Source organism: Notothenia coriiceps, unplaced genomic scaffold, assembly GCF_000735185.1.
Source record: "Notothenia coriiceps isolate Sejong01 unplaced genomic scaffold, NC01 NC01_scaffold00014021, whole genome shotgun sequence".
Classification (NCBI taxonomy): Eukaryota; Metazoa; Chordata; class Actinopteri; order Perciformes; family Nototheniidae; genus Notothenia; species Notothenia coriiceps.
In genome coordinates this window covers 18,639-30,546 of record NW_011346722.1, presented here as the reverse complement: position 1 = coordinate 30,546, position 11,908 = coordinate 18,639, and the positions used below count along the sequence as shown (strand labels likewise).

Sequence of the window (11,908 nt, the reverse complement as noted above, 5' to 3'; positions counted from 1 at the left end):
ATAGCGTGTTGGCACTTTTAATGAGCGCCACGGTCTCTGAACAAATGAGACACACTGGCTCTGTGCTCCCAGTGGGCAGGATGAACATGAATGAGTCCACTCAGGGTTAAAAGCTCTGTTCTCACTGTCCACTTTCCTCTTCTTGGAGAGCGCCATGTGTAATTATTTGTCTCTCCCTGTCTGCCGCTAACACGCCTGTTCACTCTCCTCTCCGTCTTCTCTCCCTGTATCGCTAATTATTCTCTTCACTCACTTTCCTCTCCTCTATTCCTCATTTATTTAAATAATCAAACGCAAGTCACTGCGTATGCCTTTAAATGAATGTGCTATTTTTGTAACTAGGTGAAAACAGGTTTCTCCCCTTATGAATGTACCTTCACTTCAGTTTTCACTAGACTCACCTTTCTCAATCTCCACAGGGAACACATCCATCTTCTCCACTCTCTTCTCCAGCTCGTACTCCGCAGACGCTGCGACTGGATCCACATCATCGTTCCGCCGGTCATAGTCCTCGTTGGAAAAGGTACTGAAGACCTGTTAAGGTGAAAACATCGAGTGTATAGCTTAAGTATAGCACTTTCTACATCCTTATCAAGTAGTTCATCGTCGTCGCAGACATCACCACACTCAAGAATTTCAAATAAAGGCTCAGGTGTCTGATGTACAAAACTATTCTGATCATATCTGACTAAAGGGCCGTTCTCTCTCCCAAGGAGCTTACTGAACATGTTATTTATTAAATGTTTATTATATGTTTCTGCTTGATTTATGTGGCTCCAATGGCTCTTGTATTGGCTTGTAGTGCTAATTCAGGCGAGATTCCCCCTTTAAGCCAGCGTTGGTTTGTTTTTTTATCTAACCTGCACAACTCATTCTTTTCCTCCGTTTTTGTGTGCCTGCTATTCTGTTACATTTTTCAACATACACAATCCAAAAGCACATTTTTTTTCTCTTCTGAGTTCTTAATTATCTTGGCAGGCTGAACAAGGACACATTCTTTTCATTTGAGAGAAATTGGGTTGGGGCGGGAGAACTACACTCATACTTTGGACCCTCACTAGGAAAATGAGAGTGCCAACGCAGTACGCAGGCACAGTTCAGCAGCAAGACAGCAGAGCATATGAGTCATGATCTGAACCACTGGTATTGAAATTCACTCCTTCGTGTATCAAGCAGTTTCTATTGATATATCAATAATGTCTGCCAGAGATTATGAATCTCACTGGTCTGACCCAACTGTACACACTGCACTGTCAATAATTGTTTGCAACCCTTTGCATCATTTAGGGAAATACGTATCAATCACACTTTTGAGCAGAGGTAACTAAAGTGTCAACAACACCAAAGCAGAAGATACATTCCCAAGACTTTCTCTTGTGGACCTTTATCAAAGTTGTAAATTGTAAACTCTGCAGGCAGGCCTCGTAAAGCACAGGATGTGTTCCAGAGCCCGATTTCTGGTTGGAATCATAAGGCTCACAGACAGTACAGCAGAACATGAGCAGCGCGGAAAGTAGGGCACAGCTGGGGAGAGCCGAGCAGTGGATGCAGCAAAGATCAATGTTCTGAGGCGACAAGTGCTGTCAGTAGCACAGTAAAAAAGTATAATAAATAATAATAAATATAAATATAATAAAGAGAAATTCGAAGAAAAAGGGAAACTCCTGGCGTTCAGTCAACAAAACACAGTATTCAACATTAGCCTTAAGGGTTATTGCTCATGTGGTAAAATCTTAAATGCCACTGACTCTTCCAAACAGAAATGAACAACAATCCTGGCCTAGCTAAAGTAAGCACTGCAATATTCAGCCTGAAGCACACTGGGGAAGGTTACTCAGTGAAACACCTGTACACACTCAACTGTCCACTCACTAAAACCAGCCAACTTCACATTGAAGAAGTCAACCACAGGAAATGTGTGTCCTAAATGTGGGATAAAAACTAGTTGCAAATGTCTGTCTCTTAGTTGCTGTAGCTCTAGTTAGGATCTTGAACATTAGACCTAAAGGAAACCCTACCACAACAAAGAGATTCAAACCAGAGAGATCAATTATGGAAAACTAGTTTATAGATTTGAGGAAAAAAAGTAGATTAAAGTTTGGTAGACTCCATCCGGGGCTAATGCCTGAATATGCGGATGAACCCAACAGTGGTTCTGTAAAATAAACCCCTGCTTGGCCATCATTAGTCTTAATCTGGGTGGAGTCGTGATCAGTATGGTGGCGGTGGCATAATGCTGGCATCAGTGCACAGGTCCCACTGACGTTGGTTACTAACAGACCTAGAGCTACTGAATCTGAGTTGGGAGTTGTAGTTGTTGTAGAAAGGAAAGAAGGATCCACAGTTAATCTTCCTATTCAATATGGGGTGAGCTTCATTCAATTGGCTCTTTTTTTAGTATTTACAGATGTTTAGTTTTGCCAAACACCAAAACACACAGATATGGCCAACTCACAATTATTGAGCAGTCAGTTGCCGAGTTGTTGTCCAGTGTGTAACCCTGTGTACCTGAGAGACAATGATCCCTGTGACAATTGTTGAAGTTGTGCTCCTTCAATGCACCCATGTTGTGGTTAACAAAACAGAAAACAATCGAACAACATGATGGGACAATTTCCTATAGGTCTTTATGAGTGATGAATACATTTGACATGCGCATTTATGATGTAATCAATACACATTTCCATTCCAGGCAACAGAGCCTGAGGTCTCCATCCTGAAGCCGGCCAAGATTTGAGGAACAAAAAATACCAAAAACCTCCTTTTCACTCTGTCTTTCTGTCGCCTCCTCACTATGTAGCCTTTGGACTTCAGCCCAAAACAGCACACATAGTTCTCTTGTTCAATTTGTTTAAGTGAATTACTACACCCGCATCTATTCTTCAATATACTGCTAGTTCAATTCAAACACATGTATTCAAGTTGTATTTTTCTATCGGCAAACAAGATATAGATGTAATGGTTTGCTACACAGGGTCTTCTTTCATGTAGCATCCTAAACCAAAGAAGATTAGAAGCGTCAGGATTATGCACGCTACTGCAGCTCTGTGGTGGTGCACGCAGGAATTCTATTCATGGGGCCTCGACCCTCCATCTTCCCAACAGAATCCTCCTCCATATCAATCCTCCTACTTTCTTTTATATTATTCCCATAGGTGTGGGCGAGGACACCACCCATGATAGCAATAACACTATTTTTAAATAACCAATAATTGACTCAAGCCATTGTTGCCCCGCCTGCATCCTGAAACTTTTGTTGCATGTCTCTGAAGAACAAGCTTCAATGCGCTCCTATAAATAGAACATAAAACGTGCATCAACTTCTAATTTAGAGAGTTCAAAATGGATTCACAGAACTAGAGCAGACAGAAATTCCATTACAGGATGAACAATGCCTTTTAGTTTAGACTTTGGAGACTTTAGTAATTAAGGGTTGGAAATGTAGGCTAATGGAATATACGGAGCTGAGACAGTTCAGGTTGGCTTCTCCACTCAACCTCCCCCGTCCTTAAAGTCTGACTTTCCTGTTGCCATGGACTCCCAGGCCTATTTCAAACAATGTTCTGTTCTTTCCTGAACGATAATCACTCAACCAATCGGTTTTATCTGCAAGAAAGACAGAAATCAATGTCTTTATTGGCCCCTCCCTAAAAAATAAGCCTTACATAAAACACCCACATCACTGTCTCGTCACCAGTTATTAGATTAAACAGACATTTTCCATTATTGTTGAGCACATGCCCGGTCCACCATCCTCTGTCTATAACCAAAACACTTAACTGTTGATCAGGCAAACTGACTCCAACAAGAGTGAGAGACCAAAGAAGAACCAACAAGTCGTCAAGTTTACACAGAATAAGGTATATGACATGTCCTTTTAATGCCAGTCCCTCCAACTAAAGTATCACTGCGGTCACTGAGGTTGTGATGTGGGTCAACCGACTGCTATGCCATCTTCATATTTCCATTCCCTCCCAGCAGTATGTGTGGGCTTTCTGTCCAGTTTCAACAACTGCAGTGGTTGGTACTTCGACGTGTGCTCACATGCCCACACCCAAATTGAAACCCTTCCCATCTTTTCCCTCGTTCCCCTCCCCACAACTGAATACCAATGTGGGAAATGAGTCAGCAGCTGCGAGGAAAAGCTAACCAGAGAAATCTCTCCCCAGTGCAAAACCAGGGCTGACCACCGGATTGGGGAGTTTGAATGGAAGCCGGCCTACAAAAAGACAAACAATCAAAACAGGCTGTGAGGGCGAGCTGGGGCAGGGGGTGGCGGGCGGCCTGGCGGAGATAAAGAGTCATTAGGATAGAAGGCATGGGGCCATGTTTTTAGATCCCGTGTAAACATCACAGAAAAAATAACAATATATATCCGTACGCATTACATTGCCATTATTAACAGTTCACAATGATTGACGGTAACTGAAACAACAATGTTTATGTTTGAAGCTTTAATGCATGACCTGCAGCTGGAAGGTATGGAGTCGGAGAAGAGCACCGTGACATAATGGAATCACATTTACAAGGAAGTGCAAACATAAACAGGTTGAACAGGTTTGTGTATAAATGGCCCACAAAGGCTACTTTTGTCCTCTAATGATTGCTGAAACTTGAACACTGAAATTGCTGCAAACTCCGAGTGTAAACACACAGCATCTGCTAATGTGTATGTCTCTAATCACATAATGAAATCGTTTAAGGCCATCAAATCAGCCTAGACTCATCCTATCATGCCAAGTTGGTTAATGAGCAGCATTGAGGCGACTGCATTAGTATTCTGCCCCATTTCATCGGAGAGTCACCAACTTGCCCAGGTGGCTGGAAGGACCTCAGATCTCACAAGAGGGGGGCCTGTCAGCTGGTGGGATGAGGGAGGAGTCTTGTCAGACACATTCCTGTGGCCAGCAGAAGACCCTTCTGAGATAGGAAATGGAAAGCATAACACTGGGTTGGGTTGACTATAGAGGCCAGAGTCCAAATGTGTGGAGTACACCCCCTTTGCTTTTGACTAATCACATGAAACGCAGATAAAGGAGCAGATGATTCTGTCCTGCTGTAATTCAATCTTAACTTTCCAGCATATGTTAAGAATAGGGCTTGGGGAAAGGATTTGTTGAGTTTGAAGCAGAATGGCTATTCTTACATTGATGAACAATATTAGAGTTTTGTACATTATTAATAAAGTTATGCTGACGGAACGCAAAAAGACAAACTCAACCACAAGAACATGCAACTGGTTGTTCATTTTAACAATGAGACATGCTAGAGGTTTTTTGTAGTTACAATTCACATGAATAAGCATTCGGGTGCACATTGAATTTAAGAACTTAATAATGAGCTTAGCATGAAGTGAACCATTTTGTAGATATATGATGTGTTGCACATTACCCAGACAATAGCTTATATTGGTGGAATGCTGAATTAACACTGAACAAAACTCCCAGCCACCTTTAGTGAGGTGATGGAAAAAAACTACATGTACAAACAAAGCCATGCAAACGCCTATTAGCTCTGGTTCAAGACACCACAGGGCACAATGTTATCTGGCTTCACATTAACTAGAGTCAGGTGTATGAGAGGTTTCACTTCACCTGACTCTTCATTTTACAAAGTGAAATGTCTACAGCTACTAAACAAAGTTGTACTGCAGACATATGTGAAGCCAAGTTGACTAAAGGACATGTTTGCTTATCCAGTAATGATCTATTGGGCAAACCAAAAAAATGCTGAAATAATTCTGTCAAAATAGTCGCCACAATCCTTTACCACACCCTGTGTGTTCGAGTAGGCACTATATGTTCACTTGACCAATGACTGCGTGAGGTACATCCTGTGACTGTGTGGGTTGGTCAAAGCAAAAGGTGCAAATCCTAGCTTCAGACATTTTCATTTCTGTTATTGTCAAATGGTTTTTGACTCCTGTTCCAAATGGTTTCATGACAAAAGATACAAGACAACCTCTTCAGCGATCCCACATAACTACTAACCTGAAAATGACTATGCAGTCTTTGTCCCCAAGCGGATAACGCGCCTACAGCGGGGAGCATTAATCATTCAATAACTATTTTTTCCCAAACTATAGGGTTCAGACTCAGAGTGAAAGAAATGAAGAAAGCAACTAAAAGTGATGCAATGCTTCTCCAGGACATGCCTCGACAAACTAATATTACAGGTCTGGTTTTTATTTGCACTAAAGGAAACTACCTCCATACTAACACCAAAGACATAATCAGTAAGCAGTGGTGCAATATTTATACTGCTCACACAGCCACAGGGTAGAGCAGAGCAAACTTATGTACTGACACAGCAGCAATGGGAGTGCAGCATTGTAATGCCCTACTAACGTTTGATCCCGTGTTAGCTTATATGCAGAAGAATGCTCACAAAAAACAATGTATAGAACACTTGCACTGTAGTTTTCATTCTCTTTCCAACACTCAGATTGTTCTCATCACAACTACAATCCAAGTGCATTCAGAAACCTTCAACATCCAATATTTGGCTTGACGCAAGACTCTCACTTTTTAGGAATTATTGAAACCGTGTGTTGTGAACTAATTCTGAGTGCCTTAGAAAGCTCTCTTTCAACCCTGAAAAGAGTGATACATGTTGAAACTGGACATCTCCTTTAGTTCACAAAGAGGACCTTTCTTCCACGCAGGATACTGCCTCTGTTTAGAAGACTCAGGTTTCGCAGGGACCTAATCCCTTTGTGAACCAGAGGCACAAAGAACTTCCCCTCTCTCCTAGTTAGCCATGATTCAAGTGTGCTCCATCCCAGCGCCAGCTCTGACTTGCAGACTGTGGAGAATGATGCAGTGCTAGCAGGAGGCCTTTGTTAGCCAGGCCACAGGTAGAAAGGATGGCTGAGGGACATTTGTGTGACTTAATTGGCTAACCCGAATACCACATGACCTTGACCCCATGGTTTTAATCCAAGCACGTTATTGTTTTGACAAGTTTCTCTGTGTGTTTTCCAGCTGTTCCCAGGCTTGCACTCATTCATGCAATTAGTTAAAAAAGCAAATTGCTCAAAAACTCAAAAGAATGCTTTGACCTTCTCAGACTTGCTATCTTTATTAAATGTAAACATGTTGCATACCCAACCCGTAGATCCTTTACAATCCCAAGGTGATCATTGTTAGTGCGGAATTACATGTCACTGCAATCATATCTTATCTTATCACATATGATATAATTAGAAGTGACAACAAAGAACTGATTAGACAAACATAAACATGCTAACTAATATTAAAAGTATTACATTAATAATTTGACTAATGATTAAGACTATTAGTCTAGATTTGGATAATTATTGAAATTAAGTTAACATCTAACATTTTTAAAATGAAATTGTTTAAATTATTGTTACGGTCAAATGCAAAGATAAACAAACTTTATAGACAAACTGATAGAAATAAGTAGCATCATTTTAATTGGTAATAATTGATAATCATCTTGTTTTAATTCAATGACCACTTTTCTAACGGGAAAGACGAGATACAAGGATTATTGGACGGTTTGAGCATGTTGAACATGACCTAGTTTAACTTCCAAACCAGGACAACTGTCTGCTTTTTCTTCTCTCATGTGAGCAAACTGAATATCTTTGCTTAATGCTGACACGGTATTAAAAAGTTGTACACAGTAGTTTCTTTCAATCTGCCCTCGAGATGGAAATGTATACAAACTCACATGAACATAACTACAACCTTGTGTCAGTTAATCTGTTTTGCATAAAGTGTCCCTCTGACGGTTGGTGAACTGCTACAAAGAGGTGGCTCAGTCTAACATATTGTAGCAACTCTAAAATTGTGTTTAGCCCTGTCATAGCTCCACTTTGGAGGAGGAGAGGCACTTTTGTTTGTGTCCACTCCAGGTCAGCTTCTGGTCCCCTCTCCCAGGACCCCCTGCCGGGATAACTGGGATGGGGGGGGTCCACACCCTGAGATAACAGTGCATTTTAAGGCCTGGATAAACATTGAGCTGTTCACAAGCTATGTGGAATGCACTAGATGATTTGTTTTTCCCTGCTTTAGCAAAATGTTGTTTAGATATAGTGATTGTAGAATATCTATTGTAGGAGATATGACCTCCATCACACCCCTTAAACATGCACTGGCGATAATAACAACACATGATGAGGCAACACCAGACTTGATGAAAATAATAGGACATTTGTTTTGGAAGAATAAAAACAATTATTCATTAACATTGGTGTTCCCAAATGTAAACAGACCATTTGGAGCACCCCAAGCTGAAAGATAATCATACCGAAAGATTGTCAAAGTCAAAAACTATTTTAAGTTATTCAGTTATTCACCCAACTCTACGCCTCATTTATAGGACTACTATCCACTGTAAAAATATATAAGACGTCTAATTAATAATCCTCAACAACCTGGAGAAACTCATTAAAAAAAAGAAGCAGAATGTGACCTAAGATTTTCAACGACATAATTACTCTGTAGCTATGTTAGTTTGACAATAAAGAGCCTTGAACCTTGAGAATCCATGTTTCTGCTTTTCTCAAAAGAATCATATCATTTAAGAATGAATGAATAGTTCAAATCAGGAATTCCCCAGCTGTAATAGGATGAATTAGCCATGGTTATATATAATAATAATAATAATATCCCTCATTCCTCATATCCATGTTGTAGAGTGGTGAAAAAAAAGTCCCTCATGAGTGCAACACATGATTCCCTTACAGAGGGGAACCACTCTGAATGAGTAAAAATATACTCTGCAGTGACTCACAGGGGGCAATAATTATTAACTGCACGGTCTAAAGTTTCACGTCTCTCTACTACTCACTGCTGCCCTTGCTTTTATGTTGTCAACAATATTTCCAAAAATACCACAAACAATGTTGCAAGATAACCAGTCCTCTCTCTCTCCTATAATATGGGTGGTGCTGTCAAACGACTTGCCTTCAGGGTCACAAGGATTAAAAAATAACATAGTTTTCATTTTCTGAACTTGGATAATGATACAGTGCAACAGCTGTGACGTCAACATGAACAACAGCAGCATTCATTCTCAGCCTTCACTAATTTCTCTTGTGTCTGCAGTTCAGTCAGTTGCTGAATCAGTGAGACGGTGTTGCTGAATCAGTGAGACGGTGTTGCTGAATCAGTGAGACGGTGGTTCATAATGATGGAGTTAGTTTGCAATACACCTGTAGGTGCTCACATGTAAACAACACAACATAAAATAACACTAACCTGAATGGGGCCTGTAGAGAAGTTGATTTTCCTCTTTGGGGGAGGCTCCTCCTCATCCGACAGACCCATCATCTCGTAACAGTCGTCATAATCCCCATACATTTGATCCTCCTCCTCTTCCTCTTCTTCTTCCCTGAGGACCTGGTCTACATCTCTGTCATCCACAAATGCTGCATTCTCAATACCGTACACTACTGGTGAGGCTCTATCCAGGATGCTCTGGCCCACCTGCTCCTCCAGCTCACTCTCCTCCTCTGCGACCTCCTCATCTTCCTCTTGATTATCATCATCATCTTCTTCTTCCTGTCTATCCCTTTTCAACCCTTTTCCCCCACTGTCCTCCAAGACTCTTCCTTCACCCACAGTCTCTTCTATCCTTTGTGTCTCTTTAGAGACTTCTCTCGCTAAGACACGTGCAGTTTTACAGTTCTGTTTTTCTGGTGAAGATGTTCTTTTCATGTCTGTTAGAAGGTTGTCTTTGGGGCTTTGCACCTTCTGTTCCTCAAATACATTATCTTCAACGTTCTCATCGTCATTCTCCTCACTCTCTGAAGACTCATTCTGAACTACTACCAGTTCTGCCCGTACCACCCCCACCCCTCTGGAGTCCAGGGCTGAGGTCTGGCTGGATGGCTTGTCTCTGGCAGGACTATCTACCACAGTGTCATTACTTCTGGCTTTTTCAGGGTATTTAACCCTGTTGGTGTTCTGAAACCCAACAGCTGATGGAGAAGGTTGCTTAACATCCCCTGGGGGCGAACTATGTGACTTGCCTTCATCCCCACCAACAGATGCCCTACTAAATCCATCACTGGATGATGAGGAGCGTTTGAAGCCATGGCTAACTGGGGTTATTGACCCCAAAACCGTTGATTTGTTGGTGACACACGTCGTCTGGGATGTATTTTTGTTAGTGGCAACAGTCACAGGGGTAGAGTTAGTGGCATCTTTAACCGTTGAAGTAGATTTCTGTGAGTTGTCCCTTGTTGGAGATGAAGACAGTAAATGTTCAGTGGTACTGTGTTGTTTAGCAGCAGCTGTGTTTGTCTCATCCAAGTCATTCTCTACCATGTAATTGTCCAACCTTTTGGATATGGGTCCTGCATTCAATGATACTCTAGATACATGCTTTTTCTCACCATTGACTTTCCCCTCCAGTTGACATTTATCTGTTGATGTTGGCGTTTGCTCTGATTTGATAATGATCTCAGACGATCCTGATACTCTCCTTGTGCTTTTCCCTTCATCAGAGGCACTTCCAAGGGACAAGCGATTTACTACCCTGCTTGGTGACTGTTTTTCTGCTGCAGGCTGCTCTTTGATGCCCCTTTCAAAGAGTTTTCTGGTCGAAGAAAACTTCTCTGCCAAAGCCACTTTGTCAATCTCAACATCTTCCCCCTTGGGTGGTTTATCTAAATGTTGTGATTCTGGGCTTGTGGCACTGTTGAGGTTAGCTCGAGGAGGGCTGACTGGAAGTTGCAGCTTTGGTGGGGACACCGGGGCTTCCGGGACCACTGGGGACACCGGGGCCACATCAGGCTTAGGAGTCACTTTCACCTCTTGGCACTCCTGTTGCTGACCATCCATCTGTAGGAAGATGTTCTTTATCTTGTTCACTCTGTTGCCAAAAGGTCTTCCTCTTGAGTCCTCCCGGGTGTCACTGGAGCCATTTGCATATGATTTGGTGTCGCCTTCGGATTTCGACCCATCAAAAGTGCACTTAATGGTGTGGAAGTCAGACTTGTATGCATTTCTGTGAGGGGAAGCGCTCCTTAGGGTCCTCTCGCCTCCTTTGCTTTCCGCTTTGATCATGTTTGCCTTTTGTTTGTGATTGCAGCCCAATTAGAAAAGCCGGTTTTGGAGAGCCTGTTGTTGTTTTGTTGGTGAACTATAGCTTTACGCAAGTGGTGCCATGGGTCCGGCGTAGCTTCTTTGTAGCACAGTGGTCTTAACTAAACACTCTCAGCGAAGTCATCTACAGAGAGAAACGGATAGTAATATCAGTTAATCAGAGAGCGGATACCATTATCTCGCTATGCCTAGCAACGTAAGTCGTTTGAAATTAGTTAATACTTAATCATCAAGTATTTCTGTATCCAAACCAAAACAGTGTGAATACTAGGTTAGAACATGAAGGGTGAACTTTCAACGGTTAGTTCGTTAGAATGTGTACGTTAGCTTGCATTAACCGTTTGTATGCATTTCGGTGTAGTGGTTGTCCGACTACTGGCGTTAGCAAACGTTAAACCAAAAGTGTTTTGAATTGAAAGTTACCTTAACCAACTATATACTTATACTTTATTTGTACTAAATTAAACGTTGTTAATAATGTTAGTAACGCTGCACCACTGATAAAAGGCGAAACAAAGTCAAACTTGGCAAACACAGCCCCAGCGTTAGTGCTCTGAACAATTCATTGTGGCATTTCAAGTACGAGCCGTGAAAAAGGTGAACTCTTCACACAACACCACACAAAGGTAAACAACTTTGTAATGCTCTCACCTCCTACTCGCTGCATCGTGTTAGACGCCGAAAGTTGGCCCACAATGTCCCCGTTTTACAGCATTAAACTTGTGCCTTCTTTCTCACCGCCATCATTCCCCGCTCCAACAGCGTTTTCCTGCCTCCTCCTTGCACTTCCAGACCTGTCGCGGGCTGCGCGCGCACGAGAGTCTGTC

General features: G+C 41.9%; 1 protein-coding gene across 1 annotated transcript in view; it reads right to left on the bottom strand.

The window, feature by feature from the left end:
- Positions 1-11,908, bottom strand: part of ppp1r9ala (protein phosphatase 1 regulatory subunit 9A-like A) — a 23,857-nt gene extending 11,949 nt beyond the window's left edge. Inside the window, exons 1-3 of the mRNA XM_010774489.1 lie at positions 11,733-11,908; positions 9,231-11,205; positions 402-534 (exon numbers count right to left, since the gene is read on the bottom strand). Coding sequence (XP_010772791.1) covers positions 402-534; positions 9,231-11,042 — 1,945 coding nt within the window. The 5' untranslated portion in view covers positions 11,043-11,205; positions 11,733-11,908. The remainder of the gene's footprint in view (positions 1-401; positions 535-9,230; positions 11,206-11,732) is intronic.